Genomic DNA, 23,653 nt, shown 5'->3' with positions numbered 1-23,653 from the left:
CAAGCTATATGAGATTATACTGACAGCTCCACCACTGTCCATATATCTGTGATTTTTGTCCTATTTTTATGGTTATATCACCAAAACTTATTATCTGAAATTAGAAGCACAAGACTTTAGGGTTCAAAGATTTCTCAGAGCCTGATCCATATAGCCCTGACACGTGGCCTTCTGAATTGCTGAGGACAAATGGAGGTTGGCCTTGCCACCCCCTGAAATGGGGCACACACACACACACACACACCCCAACACACACAGCCCAGCCGCCCCAGGTCCTCCTTTTCTGCTGACCTAGCCTCTGTCTCCTGTGGCTTTCAGCCTTCAGCTACCCATGCCCTCACACTGCAAACCAAAAGCTTCTCCCCCAGAAACCTCAAAATTCAAAGTAATGGCCACATAGCTATGGTTTCTTTCAACTACTAAGGCAAAAACAGGATTTTTAGTGCTCATTGGAAAACTTGAGTTTTTCATAATTTTAAAATTATTTTCTGAGGGGGGGGGTCCTAAATATGATCAAATATAGTATATGAAATTTCAAAAATTCAATAAAAAATAAAAGTTATTGTCTGAGCCAGGTGTGGTGGTACATGCCTTTAATCCCAGCACTTAGGAATCAGAAGCAGGTAGATTTCTGTGAAATTGAGGTCAGCCTGTTTTACATAGTCTATATAGAATTCTGGGCCAGCTACAGCTACAGGGAGACCATCTCAAAAAGCTGAAAAGCAGGGAAAAAAAAAATCAGAATTATCCATTAGAACAACAAAGGAGTAAGAAGACGTAGTGCTTTGGATTTGCCAGATCAAACACATCAGTTAATGCTAACTTGCAAGATAAAAAGATGAAAAAAAAATCTCATTTTTCTTATAACAAACAGCATTATCTGCTTAACAAAATACTTTTACATTAGCACTACAGAACATAAAATACAGAAGATTCAAAAGAACTGTTAAATTAACCTTCGAGTAACAGAAAACTGTTGTATTTATTCTAACCCCCTCACATTTTTTAAAAGAGGAGACAAGCTCCAAGCCTTGCATAGGAATTCTTTCATTTAGATAGCCAAAGAGAATTTGGATTAAAAAAATAAAAACCAGTATGAGAGCTGGGGATGTGATTCAGCTGATAGAACACTTGCCTTGGGCATCCTCCTCCCTCCCCCACACTGTAATTAAAAAAAAATTATTCCAAATAAGAAGCATGACACCACAGGAAGCCACATGCACACATGCCACCTTTTTCAGCAAGAAGCAGCAAAGACAAAAAGCCCACTGAGAAGATGCCCGCACTGGCCAGGATACAAATTCACAGTTTAGACTAAATGACAAAAAGATGCACAGAATCCTGAGGTGTTAGCTCATGCTCCTAATCCCAACACTCAGGAAGTGGTGGTTGAGGCCTGTCTTCAAAAACAAAACAAAAAGATGTTGGACTCAAGAGATGTCTAAGTTGATAAAGTGCTGGCCATAAATTCATGAGTTTAATCCCCAAAACCCAGAGGAAAAAATAAAAATAGGTGTGGTGGTGAATGCTTATAAAACCAGCACTGGAGAGGCAGACAAACAGATTGCTAGAGCTTGCTGGTCAGGCAGCCTAGCCTAATCCATGAGCTCCAGTCCGAGGAGAGCCCAGTCTCCAAAAACCAAGGTGGATGGCCGAAGAACAGCACTTGAGGGTAACCTCTGTCCTCCACATGCACACATATACACACACGCACACACATACACATACAGAGGAAGTGCTGGTAAATCTGAGTTTAGATGTACCTAGTCTCAGAATGCCCAAGTAAAATGGGTGGCTCCTGTTGCATCACCATGTTCTCTGGGGGAGCAGACCCAATCCAAGAGACTTCACGCCACCATCATTGTCTCAGAAAGTGTCTGCACATCCCAGACAATAAGCCAAGAAACACCCTGCATTTTGCATTAGAAAGAAAGCAGTGGTACACTGGCAGGTAGAGAAATCTCTTCCTCACCAGGAAGGAGATGAGAAAGCCTGCATTTCTGGTTGACCTGGTAGAGGCCAAACTGGCAGGGCTTTAAACTTCTGTCCACAGACAACCCTCTCCTGTGAGAATACACCTGATATTACCCCATGATGTGAGTGAAGAGGAGACCTACAAATCTGCAAGCTTCTAGGGACTGAAAGTAATTTCTTGAATGAGTCTGATTCTTTGGGCTTTGCAGGCCTGAAGAAGAGACCATCTCTCACAAGATTCAGGTACATTGAGAATTATTCTAATGATTAAAATAGTCAAGGCTGCAACCAACCTCCTTTGTCTCTCCCATTCTATAATGGAAAATATCCAGCAAGACTCTACCCAATCAAGAACATTAAAACAGAAAAGTCAACTCCTAGCAAAGAAAGTGGTAAAGGTTAGTCTCACCATGCATGCCGTACTCCAAATGTCTGCAGGGGTACTGTAGCCTGCTCCTATCAAAACTTCGATGGATCTATACTGACGTGTCTGGATATCCTCAGTAAAATGTTTATGCTGGAAAGGAACAGATGTGATAAACATTAATAAGGACAGCATCGTCACACACAAAATCATGATAAAATGCTATAGAAACTTTACTTACCACCCAACAAGCATTTCCCAGATCAGCAATTTTCACTCTAATTTTATCTGCATTCCGTGGATCCAAGGGGTTCACCAACAGGTCGGCTGCCCGGGTTTTTGCTGCCAAGGGCAAACGGCAGAATAGTTAGTGATGGGGATAAGTGGTTAGCACATGCAATGCTTACCAGGTATACTCATTGGTTTGTTTTGTTTTGTTTTTAAGAAGAGTGATAGGCTAGGTCTGGGCTCTTGCAAGTTGAAGTTAAAAGGATTAAAAATTATTTTCTCTAGCTCTGGAGAACATACTACAAAACAGAGTGAAGTAGGCTGTCCATAGGACTACACAGACACTGACTTGTCTTTCTTCACTTATTTCTGAAGCCTTTTGTCCCTAGGTTAGCCCTAAATCAGAACAGCCTTGTGCATTCCCTGCTTGTGTTGTGTCTTTGTGGCACCTGCTCAGCTGATCAGAGCCCATTCCCTCCTGGACCATACCCAGCTTACTGGTGACTCACGAAAGGCATATAGATAAACGTGAGTAATCAATTGCTTCTTGGCTATATGCAATTTACCTGACATGGGCATGACTGCTATCTTAACACCCAGAGCATACCCTACAACTCCAGCTTCCTAGGCTGAGCACTCAAAGACTTCAAGGAAGACTCCAAAATAGTGTTCTCCTGAATTGAAATAGGCCATAAAAGCAAGCTCTAAGGCAACTTACTAACTTGTCATACACTCAGGAGGTTGTGAATTCCAAGATGACCCTTAATGAATTGCCACAGAGGGCCCAGGGATATTGACTTCAGAAGGGTTTCTTAGGCAAGTCCTGACTATGCTGTAAGTAGAGTTAGCTGGGGAGCAGATGATGAAGAAAAGTCAGCATTCTGTTCTTCACACTTAAAACTGGCCTTATCCAGGCCAGCTGGGGCTACAGGGAAACCATGTCTCAAAAGGCAAAAAAAAAAAAAAAAAAAAAAAAACAAACAAAAAACTGGCCTTAGAGCTCAGAATATTGTGAAGGATGAAATTTAACTGGCTTTTATTTTAGAAGTCATCTTGAAATGGAATTTACAAACAGAAAAGCACATTTAAGGCAGACAATTAAACACCCTCCTCCTGGAGTCCTTTTTGTTTATCCCAAATTTTCTGCTAATGTTCTAAACCCATTTGGGGGTATAATGAACTGTGGAACCATGGTGCTTAGGAGGTTCAATGTGTCAGTAAACCCAATACAAGAAGGAAAGCCAGTCTTGCTAATAGCGGGGCAGATATCGACACGGCCACTAAGGACGTAAACCACCCACAGAGTCCAGAGGGGGACTCTAGAGGATGTTCAACTCTAGCCAATGTCTGAACTTTTACAGCCTTCCTTCAGGTTGTGAATCAGTATGGGCCAGCCAGGCAACAGAGTTTTTTTTTTTCTCTTGCTACCTGCCTTATGCCTACATCCCTTTATAAGAGTACTCACTCAGCCCCTCACGGAAGACCAGGTAGGAGCAGAGAAAAAGACACACAGAAACTCAGAAAATCTAAGAAAGGAGTCAAATATCCTGAAAGAGAAGGCCAAATGTATAAGAGGCTGTTGACAACAGTGTTCTAGGATAGCCAAAATACACTGACCAACAGACAAGTGACAAGGTAGCCCCTCCTGTCAAGGACAACTATTGGGGTTTTGCAGAACTGAATTAAAATCTAGGACTCAACAACCTAAGAGTTGTAAGCCTGGCAAATGACAAACTCTGAGACTCAGTTTACAGGAAAGGAGGAAGAGGAATGAATTTCCTCCCTAAAGAAAACAAAACGCACACTGAAGTCAAAACAGTATCAGGATGAATGGCCTGATGAGGGACTTGGCTCTACTAAGTAAGAGCAGCTAAACAATAATCAACCAGTTGGTGGAGTACCAGTAAGCAGGCACCTGAAGAAGCTACATAGATATTATGTCCTAGACTGGATTTCTGCTCTCCACGAGAGCAGTAGCTGAGTTGGCAAGTATCAGGGTTCTCCAGAGGAAGCAGACAATTTGCAGGCTGCTACCTATTCCTAGTGATTGCTTTCAAAGATATCTGCCAAACCTACCTGTACAATTCAAGTGCACTAGAGAAAAAAAAAATCTACTTTCAAAAAGACACCATTACCACACATTTAAGTACAGTTTCTTTCCATTTAATAGCCCTCTCTGATGTTAACTAAACAAAACACCGTTATCCTCCAGGTTCAGAGTTGCAAATAGCTATTTAGTTCACAAAGTGCCATAAATAATGATAGGCAATTTATCTCAATTTAATTGTATAAGAAAATAACAGGTAATTCTGATTTCCTTTCTCAAGTATACAGGTTCCTGGTTGGGGGCTGGGGGGTGGGGGGGCACATGTAACACTCAAAAGTCCTTGTGAACATAGATGTGCTCACACCTGCTGTATAACCATTCTTAGTTTGCCTGGAATGAGATCACCTCCTTGGATTAAGTTAGCTGCCATGGTGACCTATCATAGCTCCTTTTTAATTGATACTATCATAAATGACCTACAGGTAACGCTTTCCCTTCCAAAATGAAAAACTGGCAACTGCTTTGCTTCCATCAGGGCCAAAGTAGAAGGTTTCACCTATGAAGAGCTGGGGCCTTTAATTCACTTTCTCATAAACTGGTTTCTCGTAAATGTCTGGTTTCTAGCAAGATGGCATCAAGTAACAAACACCACAATGTGATGAGATAGCTGTCAGAACATCATAAAAGCAAGGCACAAATATCCCCTCTGTAAGTACCAGGCCCAAGAAAGTGGCAGAACTAGAATTAATGCCAATACCTGACCCATTCCTTCAACAAATTCTTACCAAGATCACTTTATGTATTGGATGCCATTACAGAACTGGGAACACAGCAAAAAGATGACATTCCCCAATTAGGAAACTCAAGCCATATACTGGTTAGAAATTCTGGTAATAATGTAAGCACCTCAGTAATTCATATACCATGCCAGAAAATAAAGAGAGATGGCTATGAAGAGTGTTGAGAAGTCTTTTCTTTCCTCCTCCCTTCCTTCCTTAACATTTATTTACTTACATATTGGGGGAGGGGGCACAGCACATGTGTGAAGGTCAGAGGAGTATCTGTAGGCTCCAGGGAATGAACTCGGGCAAGGCTTGGAGGCTGCAAGAGCCTTTAACCACTGAGCTATCTCATCAGCCCCAAGAAAACTTTTCTGAAAAGGTGGCATTCAACGAAAGCATGATGGAGAGAAGTTCCAAGAACAGGAGATAGACACAGCAAAGACCCTGAGGCAAAATTGAGTTCAAAATTTGGAAAACTTTAAAAAAGAAACCAGCACAAGTGGTACCTTAACATCAGCACACTCCCAGGGAGCAGACTATGGAGGATTCACCAGCTTGAGGGAGGGATGCCTCAGGGTATCATTCTATGTGAGAAACATACACTAGTTAGAAAATTTTGGACACAAGGAAAAGATGGTGGGATGTGCTTTAAAAGGATATATGTAGACTTCTAGACAGAAATCAGACTAAGGAGCAGGAGCTGAAGTACAATGGGCTGGAGTCTGTACCTTGGCAGCCTGGATAAGGACTGACTGACAGGATGATGTAGTAATGACTCCATATAGACCCAGCAGGCAATCTAACAAGATCACTCTGCTCTGAGGCATTGCCCTTCTGATGTCATGAGACATGTCATGGTTCTAGCAGCTAATGACTTAAGAGGAACCTCCTCTTCTCAACTTTAAAGTGCTATCCAGTGACTCTAAAGGAAGTCTATATCCTTTAGTCTAGCAAGTAAGTTCTTCAGACATCTCAATCTGGCCCTGACTTTTTTTTTACCATTCCCTCATATATCTTACTCTAATGGCAAGAACCAACACAACTCACACCAAAGCTTGATTTCCCATGCCTTGTATTCACATACATAGAACCTGGCAGCCAATTACAAGTCTCTACTATAGACTCTCCCATGCAGGAAACAAACATCACCTCCTTCAAGAGAGGGCACCTATGGTTATTCAATGAACTCAGCAGGAAGCCCAAACTTAGCACTTCTTAAAAAGTAACCCCAGTAAGGGAATAAGGAGCTGTTGCCCTAGTACATCCCTGACTTTAGCAATCCTGAAAAGTGCTGTTTGGGTAAGAGGTGGGACCAGTGATTAAAGACATTCCATTTTTACCTTATACAAAACACAAGACTGTAAGGAATGGTACATATGCTAGACATATGTTCTCAAAGGGTTTATACCCCAGTGAAAAGAAGAAATAAGCAATCACCTTATATTAAGAAAAGTATTAGCAGCAGAGAAGGGGGAAAAGAAACCGGACGTTAGCTAGGGAACACAGGAAATACCTACCCAGTAGGTGGTGTGCTGTTTTATCATATCCTGGATCAAGGAAAATAAAACCCAACTTTAGAACTATTATGGAGATTTGAGTACAGACTGGGTAAGAGATAACATCTTTAACTCAGTCAGAGGGTAAATGCTTAAATATTTCTTCTTCTTTTTTTTTTTTGGCTTTTTGGGACAGAGTCTTCCTGTAGCCCCAGCTGGCCAGGAATTTACTAAGTAGACCAGGCTGACCTTGAACTCACAAAGATCCACCTGCCTCTGCTTCCCAAGTGCTAGGATTAAAGGCATGTGCTACCATACCAGGCTCTTGCCTAAATATTTCCAAGTATCCTAAGCATACAATTTCTATAACACATACACAGTGGCAACTGCTAATTTTGAATCTAGATAGAGGATATGCAGTTATTTATTAAGCTAGACTTTTAAAATATAGAGGTGTTCTAATAAACCACTCCTATGACTCAGTGGATTGTGGTGGTTGTACATGGACACACATCCTGTGTGAAGATGACTGCTAGACACAATGAGGAATTGTTAAGAACTGGGAGCAAAGAGATAAACTGATTTGATTGGTATCATTTAAAAGTCTAGCAACCTGGAAGAGCAATTTGAAGACAAGGTGGGAATGGGAGCTAGAAAGAACATACAGATGAGACCAGCAAAAACCCTCTGTAACAATACAGCCAAGCAATGATCTTGACCTGATAGCCAAGGAAGACTCTTACTTGGAAGAAGGGCTGGTAGGGCATATGAAAGAAAACAAAAGTAATCAAAGAATAATCAAAGGAATACAGCACACAATGTTCATAGTAAGATCCAGAACATACCTGTACACTGCTGCTTACTACCACAGTACCTCACACTATGAATCACTCTCACTTGGGAATATAAGCACAGGGGCAGGTCAACCACTTTATCCTCAGTATCCACAACAGGATCAAGCATACTGCTGATTGAGTGAATGAAAAGGAATTGGACCATCAATGCCACCACACAGAAGCCAATGGAAACCATGGGTAGGAACAGGTCAATCAGAGAAAGACCATAGTATAAGGAGAGCCAACTAAGAACAGAGATAACTTAAGACTAGGAAATTCCCCACAGGATGAGCAGGGCACTTGCAAAACAGAGGAGAACTAGGGCTGGTGTGAAGGAATAGTAGAGTCAGTAGAGTAGGGCCCAGGTGTGAGTCGCCCCCTCCTACTCCTTCCAAACCGAAGAAGGCTAGAGATAAGGCCAGCTCTCTGATAGTACCCAAATATTCTTTCATTCAAGCTACATCTTCTGATTTAAGTAATCTGTCTCCAATAGAATTTTCTATATTGCCTATATTAGAACATTTCCTCTCATCATTCACTCATTCATTACAGTTTTAAATTCTCTTTCTCCACAGGAATTTTTTCCTCTTTAAAAGCCTTAAACTATACCTACCTACCTCTTACTTCCTAGAGTGAATAATAATGTGGTAGGTGGAGCTAAACAAGGAATTAGGAAGCTAGGGGCTCAGAACCTATGAGTTACTAGCAAGTGACTATGCTGAGCTAGCTATCCACCATGCCTGGGCCTCAGATGCTGCCAATGTGGCACGGCAGTAGCAGGTATGCCCTGTTGGGGCACAGAAGAGCCAAGATGGATGCACTGAAAACTTTTTTTTTCATATATAATTATTATTACATGTCACATATTATTTAGTTATACCATTTACCTGTAGCATTTGGTCCACTGCTACTAATAACATTAGATAGAGCCTACTGCTTTCCCTTAATAGAAGAAACTGAGGCACAGAGAAGTTAAGAAACTAAGTCCCATGACTATTAAGTTTCAAGCTGGGGATTCAATTTCTTATGTTTGAAGCCACTGCCTTAAACTATCACTTGAAAAATAAAAGCAACTACATAAATTACTTCATATATGAATCAGTAAGTATGCAAAAACTCATCTGCAATAGAAACAATAAATGTAAAGATACAAGTTATTTTGCCTAAAATTACTGATACTTCTTTTAGGTGAATCCTGGTACTTGGCCAGGACAATGGTGAGGAGAAAACCATGCCTTGCCACGTGAACAAAACATAAGCTAGGATAATTAGTTAATAGCTAACAAGTTCCAAAGGCTACAGGTCATGGGCCTGCTGCAATAAAAGGGACTGCAGAATCTCTTGGGCTGTTTCTTGAGCTGGCTCCTCAATTACTTGCCCTTTGTCAAAAACACTCTTTGTCAGCAGAGGGAGCAGAGGAGGTTTCTGAGCTTTTCCACTATGGGCCAGAATGGAAACCAACTGTGATACCCAGTTTTCTCTTACTGAAGTCACTCAGCAAAATGGGCCATTTGGCATTTGCTCCCAAAATAGTTTAAAGAAAGAGTCCCAGGTAGAAAAGGACTTAAGATCCAATCTACAATCTGTCTGCATGCTTTATTTTCTTTTAATATTTATTATTTTTATTTGTGTGTATTGCCTGCATGTAGGTAAGTGCACCCCTTTTGTGCAATGCCTGCGGAGGACAGAAGAGACTGTCGGATCCCCTGGAACCTGAGTTACAGACAGTTGTTAGCTGCCATGTGGGTACTGGGACTTGAACCCAGGTCTTCTGCAAGAACAGTCAGTGTTCTTAACTGCTGAGCCATCTCTCCAGCCCCTGACAATCTGTCTGCATGCTTTAAATCTATGACACTTCCTTTACAAATTATTATTGGGGCTGGAGAGATGGCTCAGCAGTTAAGAGCACTGACTGCTTTTGCAGAGGTCCTAGGTTCAATTCCCAGCACCCACATGGAGGCTACAAACCGTCCTTAACTCCAGTTCCAGGGGACTCCAAGTGTACTCACATACATGCAGGCAATATACTCACACACATAAAAATAATTTTTAAAAAATTATCTTAGTTTTCAAAAATAGGGTTCCATAATCAGGAAGAACCATTCAATAAATCATGACTTCTTGATCTAGCTGAAGAGCAGGCAGATATTCTCTTGAATAGAAAAAAAAACCAACAAAACCTAAAGATAACACTACCCAGATAGAAAAGGTTATAAAACAGAAACTAAATAAAAGGTGCATGTAGAAAGATACAAGGTTGCTAGACTAGGAAGGCTTTTCCATTCATTTGATGTCACTGAATAAATATACAAAGAATGAAAGGTGCTCAGAAATGGGATTTCAATTAGTCAGTGAAAGCCTAGTGCCATATAACATATATTTAAAGCATACTATTTGTTCTTGAATATAAAGGCAATAAAATAAAAAGGTTAGTGCACATTTACATGGCTTTTCCCCTCTAGGAAGCTCCTTTCGCAGTGTTTGTCAAGGTATGAGTCTGTCCAGTTAAAGCAGACAGTAGGTATGATAGGGCACTTACTTTTTGGCAAATCTCCAGTACTGGAGGCTGAAACTGTCCTGCTTCTGTCACAAGATGGACTGCTTTCTTCTTGCTCAGTAAGTGGTGATCCCTCTGAAAGTGCAGAGCCACAGGCCACAGGTTCTAAGGGCCCAGAGAACAATGATGTAGAAAACTCTGGAAACTGTGACTCTGGAATCTTATGTTGTCCATTTGGCAATTCACCATTGAATTGTTCATAGGAGCTGCTATACGTGTAATCACTCTCTGCGTTTGGCTCATCAAGGTTATATTCCTCAGGATTTGGGCAATCATCTTCATCATCCTCTTCATCCTCCAGTTGCTGTTCCAGTAAGAATGGGCCATTCTCAATATGGCCGTTGGTTTTAGGGGACTCTATCCATGTAGGGTCTATATTTGCAAGTTCCTGTTCAACATCATCTTCATCTTTCTCAGCATTTTCCTTCTCTGCATCTTCTTTCTCTTCCTGGTCTCCAGCTTCACCTTAAAGATGGGTGGATCAAGATTAGAACTCATTACTTTCCACGATGCTTCTAGTTACTTAGCTCCTTCAACAAGGGACACTTTTTTTTTTTTTTAAATGTACCACAGAACATGTCTCTTGTTTTTCTAAATCTTGTTTTCTGCTTATTTACTAATTAGCCTTCTCTTAGGAACAAGTTAGCTCTAACTTTGCAAGTAAAACTGGACTTTCAATCCTTTCTTTTTAAAAAAATTTTTTTTCCCACAGAAGCCTATTGTCCATGCTCTTCAAGATTCTTACTTTTTTTTTTTTTTTTTTTGAGACCCCTCTCCCCACCCCATAGTCCCAGCTGGCCTGGAACTCACTATGTAAACCAGGCTGCACTTGAACTCACAGAAATCCACCTTCCTCTGCCTCTCAAGTGCTGGGATTAAAGGCGTGCACCACCATGCCCGGCTCTTGATTCTTACTTTATTTTTAATTAAGTGTATGTGTATGTGCATCTGAATGTGGGTATGTGCACCTGTGCCTATGGAAATCAGAGGTGTGGAATCCCCCTGGCACTGGACAGGCAGTTGTGAGTTGCCTGATATGGGTGCTAGGATCTGAAATCAGGTCCTCTGAAAGAGTAGTCCATGCTCCTAACTGCTGAGCCACATTGTCAACCCTCAACCCCTTGTTCTGCCATTTTAGAGAAAAGATTTGTTGTGCATCACAGTTATACAAAGGTTAATTACAAAATAAAAGAACCATAATTAAGAGGAGAGGGGCATGATGTTTCTCAAACATGTTTTTTCACCTTTCTGAAAACTACTTTAAAATATTAACATATGTCTAGCCTACATTTTATAAATGGAGTATGGGGTGCTTCCCATAAACTTCAAAAAGAAGTTAAAGTCATCCTTAGTATCTGAGGCAGCAGCACAAAGCCAAACAAGTGTGTGCCATGACTATTCCCCGTGTGGCCCCCATCAGTCCTACCCCCATGTTACACTAACCGTTGTCTTTTGCTGTCTCTTCCTCAACCACATCCTCTAATCCTGCTTTTAGTTTCCCCTCTGGGTGATAGTCATCATCTTGCTCATTGGAAGGTACAGCAGAGGTGACGTTTTCCTCTATTATTTTCCTTTCAGCTTCTCGCTCCAATTCCTCAATCTCCTGCAGGCGTTTCTCCAGTAACTCAGCCTGCCTCTTCTGCTTCTTTTTCAGCTTTTTCTTTTTGTTTTTAGATATTTTTCCTATCTACAACATGTTAAGAAAATACCGTAGGTCAGGTGCTTCTTTTTAAAGCATTATACAATAACATAAGAGCTAACAATATGGAAACCTCTGCTTTCTCATGTCATATTCAGTTATATTCACAAGCCCAGCTAGAAGATTAACTTTATGAGTAGGATTGTGACAAAACTGCTGGTAATTATCAGTCTTCTCCCCAAAGGGATATATAAATTATATCAGAAAGTCTAGGAGAACTGAGTACCTTGAAATACCGGGCTATAAGCATTAAGTTTCTCTTGGAAGTTTTATTTGCTGTTGCCCATATACAAAGTTATTCTTATTATCACAAGGACAAAAAATAAATGTCTGCTAAGACAGGTGATCAACAGCACTGTGTTTGAGTTTAGTTCTCATACTGAGATGTGATCAACAACCAACATAACATGAATTCTCAAAAATGAGTATACTATGTAAAAGAGAAAAAAAAAAAAAAACAAAGCCACAGTTTTCCTCTGCCTCCAGTTATGGTCATAATCATAACCACGGAGAATAACGGCAATTGGTGCCTCCTAGATTTCATAGACCCATGAACTCAAGTCCTCAAACCAAGGATGCAAATGACTTGGGCTCCCCTGTAGCAATTCCTCTGTACTGTAACTGATTTCAAACTGGTAGGTATTTGATTGGTCACAGTACTAAGACAAGACTACAAAACAGATATGCTTACTCATACTTAAAAAACAAGCTGGAAAAAAGATAAACAGTTTCAGAAAAAAAGAGGGCACTTGGAGGCCAAGCAGAAAGAAAGTAAAAAGGTTTTAGAAGTTGGGAGTGGTGGTACATGTCTTGAATTCCAGCACTCCTCAGAAGCAGAGAGGCAGAGAGGCAGAAGGGCAGAGGCAAGCAGATCTCTATGACTTCAAGGCCAGTCTGATCTACTTATCAAATTCTGGGCCAGCCAGGGCTATACAGTGAGACCCTGTCTCAAAAACAAAAACAAACAAAAAAAGGTTTTTGGGGGTTTTTTTGGTCTTTTTGAGACAGGTCTCCCTGTAGCCCCAGCTGGCCTGGAACTCACTATGTAGACCAGGCTGGCCTTAAACTCACAGAAATCCACCTTCCTCTGCCTCCCTCTATGCTGGGACTAAAGGCCACCACACCCAGCTTACAAAAAAAGGTTTTAGAACAAGTATACTTCAAACATACCTAAAACCTTACAATTTACCAAACTCAGCCAACAGTACCCCAGAAAGTATATGAATAAGACTGGCCTTGCAACAATAGCTTTGACTATTTCAACTTAAAGTAGGAAGTCTTGCACATTTGAGGATACAGAACATTAACAAACATACCCACTTTTAAATTAATATAGATAAGAACATTTGCTATATAATTTGTGTATTCAATAGTGAATAGTCTGTTTTGACATGCTAAATGTATGTGCGAATACTTACAGGTTTTTGCTGTGGAGCAGTACTCACTAAAACAAAATAAAAAAAAAGGGGGTGTTCAGAAGGAAACAGATATCTTGGGGTAATTTATTTGCAAAAGGAAATAATTACTCTTTTGTAATAGTATCCAACTTTAGAAAACTATAGCTAACAGACCATTATCGTGGAAAGCCAGGGCTCAGGATCCTGGAGCAGAAGCAGAAGTATGAAGGTTGCTTACAGGACTGCTCAGACACCTTTTTCTTTTTCCTTTTTGGTCTTTTTGAAACAGGGTCTCTCTCTGTAGCCCCAGCTGACCTGGAACTCACTATGTAGACCAGGCTGGCCTTGATCTCACAGAGATCCTCCTGCCTCTGCCTCTGGAATCAAAGGCATGCGCCACCATGCCCGGCATTCTTAGAGGGTTTTAATTAGTGACCTAGAGAAAGTTTACAGATTTCAAAATAACTGGCTCTTAAAGGGCACTGCAGAAGCTGTTCACATTGTGCTACTTCTCTTATTTGCTAAAATTAAATAACAATGCATTTTAAAAAAACAGCCTCTCTCAAAGCACTAAATGACAAATTGAGGAAATGAAGTTAACCAAAAGGGAGAAGAGTTCACAAATCACAGTCACTGAACCAAATTTTACAGACAAGGAAATGAACAATTTGGATGAGAAGATTCCCATCTATGTCTGAAACGAATTTGACAAGCCTCATACAATTAAACTAAATCAGATAGTACAGTATGTTGCAGCAATGGCTCCATAAATCATGTTAGACACCTACAAGTGTATCAAAAGCTTCTTAAGTTGGCTCCACGAGCTAAGTAACACCTTGACGGTACATAAGATGAGGGAATGGCACATCTCCCTCTTGCCCCAGAAATTCGTAAGACCTATACCTAGCAATGTGCCAGGATACAGGCACTGTGATTAGAGTGATACAGACACTTTACTGCCACCAATAAAAGCTATGAAATTCAGAAATCAAACTATGCTGACATTCAACTCACTCAGTCCTTTTCCCGACCCCCAGGTCTTTCATAGTGAATCCCAAATGTACAGCTACATTAACTTAAGAGGAGAAAGCATTTTAACAAAATTTAAACTAGAAAAAATTCTGATGACAGGTAAGTTACAAGAAACTTGTTATACATTCTCTATAAAGAAGTAAGCAATACAAGAACACGTTCCTATGTAGATAAAGCAACAGCTAAGAATTCGGATGCCCTTTAAGTAGAGGGCAATAGTAAAAATTAATTGGAGCATCTTCTCAAGAAAAAGGCATACCTATTTCTAGAACCAAATTCTTACAGAAAGTTCCTAACATATTTAACTCAACTGTCTTCAACGCACAACTCTGAAAGCTGACATGACCACAAGTAAAACAAAAACTGGGAGGGCTCAGTTCCCTCACCTGCAGACCCAGAAGGAGGAGGAGCACCGGCTTTCTGCCACTCAGTGGCCTCAGCTGCCATCCTTCTTACATATGCATCATCCACACACAGCAGGATGTTTTCCGGCTTTATGTCAGTATGAATTATCTTGCATTTGCTATGTAGATAATCTAACCCTTGAAGGACCTAAAATAAAGAGAGGAAGGAAGCTATTAACAATTTTTATCATGTAACGTATTTATTTGTAAAATTAAGTACTATACCACATGGTACACAATTTTGTAGCTATAGGAGGATATTCATTTAAAAAATATTTTGTCCATAGGTAGCTAATGCACATCATTCTAGAGCTTATCTATGCTCATAGAAGTAAATGAATCTCTGTCTATGAATGAATCTCTTCATAGAACAGAGATTCTTTTGTAAGAACTTCATACAAAAATAATCTAAATACACTTATCATGATTTACTGTTTTAGGTGTACAGTCATCTTTAGATCACAACCATCACCACTAAATGACTGAGAACATTTTCATCACTCCACAAAGAAATTCCACTGCCATTAGCAAATACTTCTCATCTCCCTCCAACTCCTACAGTCCTAACAACTAAGCTATTTGATTACAAAATCTGTATATTTTTAGTTAAATGTGTATATGTGTATATGTGTATGTGTGTATGCGTTTGGGCATGTGGATGTACTTGTTATGAGGGCCAGGTCAATACTAGGTATATTTCTCAATCGCTCTCCTTTTTTTTTTTTTAATTAATTGTTTTTGAGACAGGGTCTCTTACTGAACCTGGGAACTCACCAATTTGGTTAGAAGGGCTTACCAGCAAGCCCCAGGGAGTTTCCTGTCTCTGCCTTCCCAGGCACACACCACTACACCATACTTTTGATATGGGCGTTGGGGAATTTGAACTCAGGTCCTTATGCTTGCATGACAAGTCCTTTACCCAGACACCTCCCCAATACTAAAGCAGTCTTTTGGAACTGCTATAATGACTGAGGCTCATATTGGGTGTCATGCATCAGCATTTCTTTTACAACTGAACAATATTCTCCTATATACACATATGTTATGTTGCCTAGTCATTCATTCAATGTGAATCTGCACTGTTTCTACTTCTTGGGTACTGAAAGTAATATTTACATTCTTGCATAAGTTTCTGTGTAGTCATTATCTTCTTGCTTTTCACAGTTACATACCTAGAGGGAAATTGTTGAGTTACATGGTAACTATAGTTAACCTTATAACGAGCTACCATATTGTTTACCACAGTAGCTGAACCAATGTTCAGTTTCATGGCAATTCATGACACCTTCAATTCCTTCATGCTCACTAAAAATTACCATTATTAGCCAGGCATAGTGGTGCACGCCTTTAATCCCAGCACCTGGGAGGCAGAGGCAGGCGGATCCTTGTGAGTTCAAGGCCAGCCTGGTCTACAGAGTGAGTTCAGGTCAGCTGGGACTACAAGGAGACCCTGTCTCAAAAAGCCAAAAAAAAAAAAAAAAAAAAAAAAACCCAAAAAACACATTTTTTTTTTTTCCCCCTTTTATAAAAAAAAAAAAAAAAAAAAAAAAAAAAAAAAAAACCCCAAAATTACCATTATTTATTTTAGCCCATCTAATGGGTATGAAATTCTGTTTCATTGAGTTTAATTGTTTTTGAGAGAGGGCCTCACTTTGTTACCCAGGCTGATCCTGAACTTGTGAGCCAAAGCAAATCTTCTACCTTAGCCTTTCTGATACCTGGGTTTACAAGAGTGTCCCACTACATTCAGCTTTCATTACAGTTTTGACCTATATTTCCCCAGTGGCTCAAGATGTATGTTTACTTTTAATACTGGAGAAAAGTAAAGAAGTAATTTATATAAAAAATAGCCTTGGTTCTCCACAACACTATAGCATTAAAAGAAAATAAAGTGAGTGTAGTAATTCATTCCTTTAATCCCAGAACTCGGGAATCAGAGTCAAGAGGATCAGGAGTTAAGGTCAGCCTCAGCTACTTAGTGAGTCCAAGGCTACCCTGGGCTACATGAGACTGCAACTTCAAAAAAAAAAAAATTAAAATAATAAAAATAATCAGAAGTGTAGCACATTAAAACAAACTCTTGTAGGTTGCCACTGCCCCAAAGGCAAAGTCAATATTTTTCTTGAATTATTTCCAAAATTTATTTAAGTATGAATTGAAGAGAAATCCTAAATGTATCATTATTTAGACTTTTTGCTCATAAGAGACAAATAATGTGATATGGGGTTGGAGAAATGGGACAGTAATTAACAGCACTTGTTGCCTTTGGAGAGGACCCAGATTCAGTTCCTAGCACCTATATCTGACAGTTCACAGCCTCATTTAACTCCAATCCTAGGGGATGTGGGTGCCCCTCTTCCGTAGGCACTGCACACTTGTAGTATACACACATACACCCTTACCCACATAAACATAAAATACTGCATGTATTATTTTTTAATATTTTATTATTTTCATTTTATGTGTATGAGTGTCATGCCTGCATGTAGGTAAGCGCACCCACGTCGTGCAATGCCCACAGAGGACAGAAGAGGCTGTCAGATCCCCTGGAACTGGAGTTAGCTGCCATGTGGGTGCTGGGATTTGAACCCAGGTCTTCTGCAAGAACAGTTTGTTCTTAACCGCTGAGCCATCTCTCCAGCCCCTGAATGTATTATTTTTTAAAGTATATGAAATCATCCAACATTGGGAAATTGTCAGCAAAACCAATCTTTCTCTTGACCGTGAGTATCCAGTGAAGTAACTTTCAAAGACCGTTCAACAGTATTACAAAGTGAAAAAGAACAAAATTCTTAAAAGAAAAATTTAAACAGGGACAGCTATCCCTTAAACAGGCATTACAGAGGCCTTAAAACCTCTAGAATAACACATAAGTACTTTTATAGGAATTCATGAAAAAAGCATTGGTTGAATATTAATCACAGGCTAGGCACTATTTGAAATGTTTGATAAATAGCAATAAACAAAATTCCCTGCCTTCAGGGTGTTTAGAGTACTCACACAGCTGACTTAATTCATGGCAGTAGGTGGGAATAAGGGAGACTTGTTCAAAAAAAAAAAAATCCCAAAAGGAAAATATAGGCACAATAAATGCAATTTAGTAAGATACTGATGAGTTATTAATAAGTACCAATAAAATGAAAAGAACACCAGGTGTGGTAGTACAGGAGACAGAGGCAGGCAGATCTCTGTTGAGATTGAGGCCAGACTGATCTACATAGCAAGTTCTAGCACAGCTGGGGATACAGGGAGACCCTTATCTTAAAAAAAAAACTAGAGCTAAAGACAAACTTCTGATATTTTGTAACTTAGAATATTTATTGTTCAAGGGCTGGAGAAATGGCTCAGTGGTTAAGGGCACTGACTGCTCTTGCAGAGGACCTGGGTTCGATTTCCAGCACCCACGAGGCGGCTACGAACCATCCTTAACTCCAGTTCCAGAAAATCCGAAGCCCTCTTTTGACCTCCGTGGCACTGCACAACACAGGTACACTCACATACAAGCAGGTAAAACACTCATACATGTAAAATAAAAAATTTAAAAAGAATATTTATTGTTCAAAATAACTTGGGTTATTTATATAGTCAGTTATGTAGCCAATGCAAACCTACCATGTCCAAGGCCCTGCTCAATCCCCAGTACCACACACACCAAAGTCAAGACAAAAATCTTAATTAAAAATATACTTCAACTGGGCTAGGGATATGCCTTAGTTGGGGAGATGCCTTTGCTTCGAAAGCCTGAGTTCAAGTCCATGGAAAACCAGTGGACATGGTGGCCTCTCCTGAAATTCCAGCACAGAAGGCATGGGCTCCCCAAAGTAAGCTGACTAGCAAGACTAATCATATCAGAGAGCTCTGGGTTTTTCTGAGACTATGAATAAGATGGAAGAGCAATAATTAAGGGTAATTTCCAGTATCAACCTCGGGCCCTCACATGTACATGCACTCAGATATATGCAAAATTCACAAACACAGGCACACACCACACACACATATGAAAAATGAAAAAAAATACACTTAAGCCATGGTAAAATATCAAAGGACTAATAATAAGAATGATACCATTATGGGGACTGGAGAGATGGCTCAGTGGTTAAGAGCACTGACTGCCCTTGCCAAGGACCTAGGTTCAATTCCCAGCACCGACATGGCAGCTAACAACCATTATTAACTCTAGTTCCAGGGGATCTGACACCCTCTTCTAATCTCCACAGGCACTGCACAACACAGGTACACTTACACACATGCACACAATATACTTATACACATAAAATAAAAAGAATTTTTAAAAATTAAAAAAAAAGAATGGTACCATTATGTATTGTGATAAAGACTATATGCTCTTGGGGCTGGAGAAGTGGCTCAGTATTTAAGAGCACTAACTGCTCTTACAGAGAACCAGGGTTCGATTCCCAGCACCCACATGGCAGCCACAACCATCTGTAACTCCAGTTCCAAGGGATCTGATGACTTTTTCTGACCTCCACAGGCACTGTATGACACAGGTACACTTACACACAGAGGCAATACACTCATACACACAAAATAAAAATAAAAAAAAAGATTATACTACTAAAGGGAACATAATCCAATGGGCCTATCAGTTATTCACTGACATTTGATGTATAATTTTCCACTTGTGCAAATAAAGTGGAGTTTTTACATTTGAACAAGAAAGATTCTCAAAACTATAAGAAATTAAGATTATTCTCATTGAAGTTTCCTTTAAATATTAACCTAAAGTAAAAATATCATCTTGCTTTCCTAAATTAAGTTGCCCTTATATTTCCACATTAGTCTCTTTCGATATAAAGACTGCTTCACCATGTGGGAGGCTTTGCAGATAGGAGCAAATATGACTCACTATGCAAATGTGTTAACATTACTTTCCAAACGCAATGATGAGCCTGAGACAAGGGAAGCATTTTCAATAGGACTTGAGGTTCCAGATTTCTTAAAATACTACATAGTGCAAACAGATGGGGTAACTTTCTTTAAAAAATACTGCTACAATCTCTGACAATAAATACAGGACCCCACCATTGGGACAAATTAAACAAGTTAAGAAATGTAAATCAGTCCAATGGGTACCACACCAACCAAATTACACAGTCTTTGTTACTCTTCACATATATAGGCTCTGCACAACCAGAAGAGGTCAAAGTGGAGTGCAAGGGTACCAGAGTACTACCAGAGAAGGACTTAAAACCTCCCCTCCCCCATATTCTAGAACTAAAGGGAACTCAAGAGGCTACAGGGACCACTGGCTCTCAATTGCCTGATCCCCAACTCCCAGCACCAAGTGGAGACTGCTAGGGCTAGAAGGCTCCACGAAAACCTTTCAGTTCAGCATAGTTGTACCAACAATTCACTCCATAAATTAGGGCTGCTCTCAAATTTGATCAGAAAAGCTTCATTTTGCACTAGGTAGCAGTTAATACAGAGACTCATAACCTATCAAAGTGCTAACAATAAACAACTGCTGTGAGCTCTGACCTAACACAGGATATCTGTATCTCCCATCTCCACCCCCAACCCCAAGACTCAGAGAACACTAAAGAGGAGATGGAAAAAATATAAGCACTGGAGGATAGGAGTGTTGTGGAACTTTGTCTTCAGGACATGACATGACATTGTACCCATGAACTCAAAGCATCTGTGGTTATCTGCACAAGACTGAGCCACTAAATATCCCAGCAGGGATGAGGACAGGCACATCAGGCCACACCTCTAGCTGAGGAGCTACTGGCAATTCATGGTAGGAGGAGTGATTTTTCTTCAGGAGTATAGCCACGGGTAAGGTGATCACGATCCAGTAAATCACTCCATACTCACGCATATGCAAGCAACCCTAATTAAACTCAATGGGTTATTAAAAACAAAGACATGAAAATAGGAAAGGGAAGTGGTGGAAGAACGATTCCAGAGGGAAAGGGAAAGAATAAGAGGGTATTGAGAGGTGAATATAATCAAAATACACTATATACACACATGAAATATAGAAGAATAAATTGGTTTTAAAAAAAAAAACACAACTCAGCAAGCCTCATACACTGGCATAGATTTCCTCTCTGTTATCCTTCATATCATGTTTGTTTCATCAGCCTATGAACCCACTGGCTTCAGTAGCAGGAGGCAGCAGAGGCTACTAGGAAAGTTGAATTCAATCCAATGAGACACCCACAGGCAGGGCCAACATCATCCACAGGGGAAGAGGTAGGGAGGGTATCTCTTAGCTCAAAAGCAAGTATCTATGGGTCTCAGCATGTGAACTCACACTTAAGGGAGTTGCAGGAATGTAACAGAAGTGAAGGTAGAGCCCAAGATGGGGAAACAAGCAGCTGCCAGGCATGTAGTTTCTCATTCCAGAGTAACCTAGCTCAGAGAAAGTTCCTTCCCATCTCTGAATCTCAAATTTTCCTGTAAAATAGGCTTGGTCAAGCTGGTCACAGGTTTCTTTCTGTATACCCAAAGTCACATTAAAGATCAATTCCTGCTGAACTTTAAACACTACCTCCTCCACTCCACCACACTGCTCAAAATAGGTCCAGTGATCCTGCAGATAAAAGGGGGATTAAGTCCACAGAAATGTGGAGACTACTCTAAGGAGGCTGTCTTCTTAGTCCTGTTCACCATCCTTAAGAATGAAGCAAGCCGGGCGAGGTGACACACACCTTTAGTCCCAGTATTCAGAGGTAGAGGCAGAGGCAGAGGCAGGCGGATCTGTCTGAGTTCCAGGCCAGCCTGGTCTACATAATGAGTTCCAGGACAGCTGGGGCTATACGTGTGGTCACCACAAGCGGCGGCTGCTCCTCAGTTCTCATGGGTGCTGCTCCTTCGTTCTCATAGGCGTTGAGGCTGCTCCTCTGCTCACCCTGGGCTGAGGCCACTCTTCTGCTCACCTGTTGCTGAGGCAGCTCTTCTGCTCACCTTGTGCTGCCTCCTACTGTTGCTGCTTCTGCCTGGTCCCACCCCAGGGCTGGTGAGGAGACTGTGTCAGCAGAGCCACATTCAGACACAGGAGACCAGGTTCAGTGACACAGGTCTGCTTTATTGCAGGAAGGCACAAGCATATATAGGGGTAGTGGTGCAATCACAGCACAGCAAGTGGGATACCTTATTAGTATAACAGGTTTAGCGGCCTATCACAGTACAGCAAGTAGGATACCTTATTAGCATAACAGACTTAGTGTCCTATTAGCATAACAGACTTAACATCCTATCACAGAATAGCAGATAGGATGCCTCATTAGCATACTGGGTTTCAGATTACAGAGCCTGGATTCCTGGAAACCACATGACCCTGACTGTTGCAATATCTAAGTGTTGCAATTTGGAATTCCAAGGCTGGTGACTAGGGAATGGCAAGCTCTAGGCATCAGTCTCAGGGGACTGCCAATGGGAGCAAATGTCACAAGGTGTTCCTTGTGGCTCCAGCGGGTCAGGCCTTTGCCTCAGGCCTGCTGTATGGCTGTCAATAAGACTTTCACCCTAGGCTCAAGCCTGTCTCCCACATAAGGAGACCCTGTCTCAAAAAAAAAAAAAAAAAAAAAAAAAAAAAGAATGAAGCATCCCTAGAACTGTAAAATGCAATAAGGAAAATTAGAATAAGAATAATTTTCCAAACCATGTTCTCATCTTGGTGAAAATTTGGAAACTACTTCCTTCCATACCAGAATATTGGACTATGGGCAAACATACAAACCCCAGATGATGAGCCTTGCCTGGCTGTTGGTATCAAGGTAATGAAACCCACAGGAAGCAACAAGCAAGCAGCCAGATGGGCTTGCAAAGCAGAGAAGTTGGCCCCAAGAAGGAGTCCTTAAATTTGAATATTAATTACTTGTGGGGGTGAGAAACACCAGAGGCCTTTTCCACAAGTTCAAAATATCTTCTACTAGAAAAGTTCAAGCTCCACTAGCTTTTTCTTCCTTGGTAAAACAGTATGAGGCAAATCCTGCAAACTGGCTATAAAACACATGATGGAGAAGTGTGAGAAACACCTGACCTGTAATAGTAAGAGAGGCCATGCCATATTGTCCTGCAGTAGAGGGAGGAGGATGGAACTGCCATGCCCCACATGAGGACTGCACAGAACAGGAAGCTGGGAACAAGACTGACCTCTCCAGAAACAAAGATAATGCCAGGATTTCAGAGTTAAGGAGCAATGTTCTGGAAAAATTTCCAAATAACTACAAAATCACAAGAACTACATCATACAGAATAAACTCATACTATCAAAGTGTCCACTATTTTAAAATTAAACCTTCTAGACAAAAACTAAACAACACTCGTTCATCAATAGGATCAGTATTCCTAACCATGACCATTTGAAATAAAAACAATGGTAAATATTGAGCATAGTCAAAACCAAATGGTGCTGACCATCTGCTGGGTTCTGCCACTCCACAGAGATCTAGAAAAGCACTGGTTTTAAAGGTCTTACTAAGTTTAGGTGCTGTAGAACATATCCCCTGGAACTGGCACTACAGGCAGCTATGAGCCACCATTTGGGTGTTAACACTGAACCAAGGTCTACTACTAAAGGGCAAAAAGTGCTCTTAAACACTGAGCCATCTCCTCAGCACCAAAATAAAATCGTTTTTTAAAATAGTTTATTTATTATTTTTATTTTATGTGTATGAGTGTATTATGGTCTGCATGTATGTGAGTGTACCCGTGTCATGCATTGCCATGGAGGTCAGAAGAGGGCATCAGATCCCCTGGAACTGGAGTTAAGGATGGTTCGTAGCCACCATGTAGGCGCTGGGAACTGAACCCAGGTCCTCTGCAAGAGCAGTCAGTGCTCTTAACTGCTGAGCCATCTCTCCAGC

The 23,653-nt window shown here is 40.7% G+C and overlaps 1 protein-coding gene across 10 annotated transcripts in view; it reads right to left on the bottom strand.

Annotated features, from left to right (window-relative positions):
• The window catches only part of Srpk2 (SRSF protein kinase 2), a 239,211-nt gene that overhangs the window by 16,105 nt on the left and 199,453 nt on the right, over positions 1–23,653 (bottom strand). For all 10 annotated transcript variants that reach the window (XM_017797549.2, XM_008830746.3, XM_029562342.1 and 7 more), the window contains 6 exons: positions 14,799–14,964; positions 13,402–13,427; positions 11,728–11,971; positions 10,267–10,749; positions 2,580–2,680; positions 2,384–2,491 (listed from right to left, as the gene is read on the bottom strand). In XM_017797549.2, coding sequence (XP_017653038.1) covers positions 2,384–2,491; positions 2,580–2,680; positions 10,267–10,749; positions 11,728–11,971; positions 13,402–13,427; positions 14,799–14,964 — 1,128 coding nt within the window. The remainder of the gene's footprint in view (positions 1–2,383; positions 2,492–2,579; positions 2,681–10,266; positions 10,750–11,727; positions 11,972–13,401; positions 13,428–14,798; positions 14,965–23,653) is intronic.

This window comes from Nannospalax galili, unplaced genomic scaffold (genome assembly GCF_000622305.1).
Source record: "Nannospalax galili isolate Female #2095 unplaced genomic scaffold, S.galili_v1.0 scaffold312, whole genome shotgun sequence".
In the NCBI taxonomy this organism is placed as follows: domain Eukaryota; kingdom Metazoa; phylum Chordata; class Mammalia; order Rodentia; family Spalacidae; genus Nannospalax; species Nannospalax galili.
This window is presented reverse-complemented; position numbering and strand designations above follow the sequence as displayed.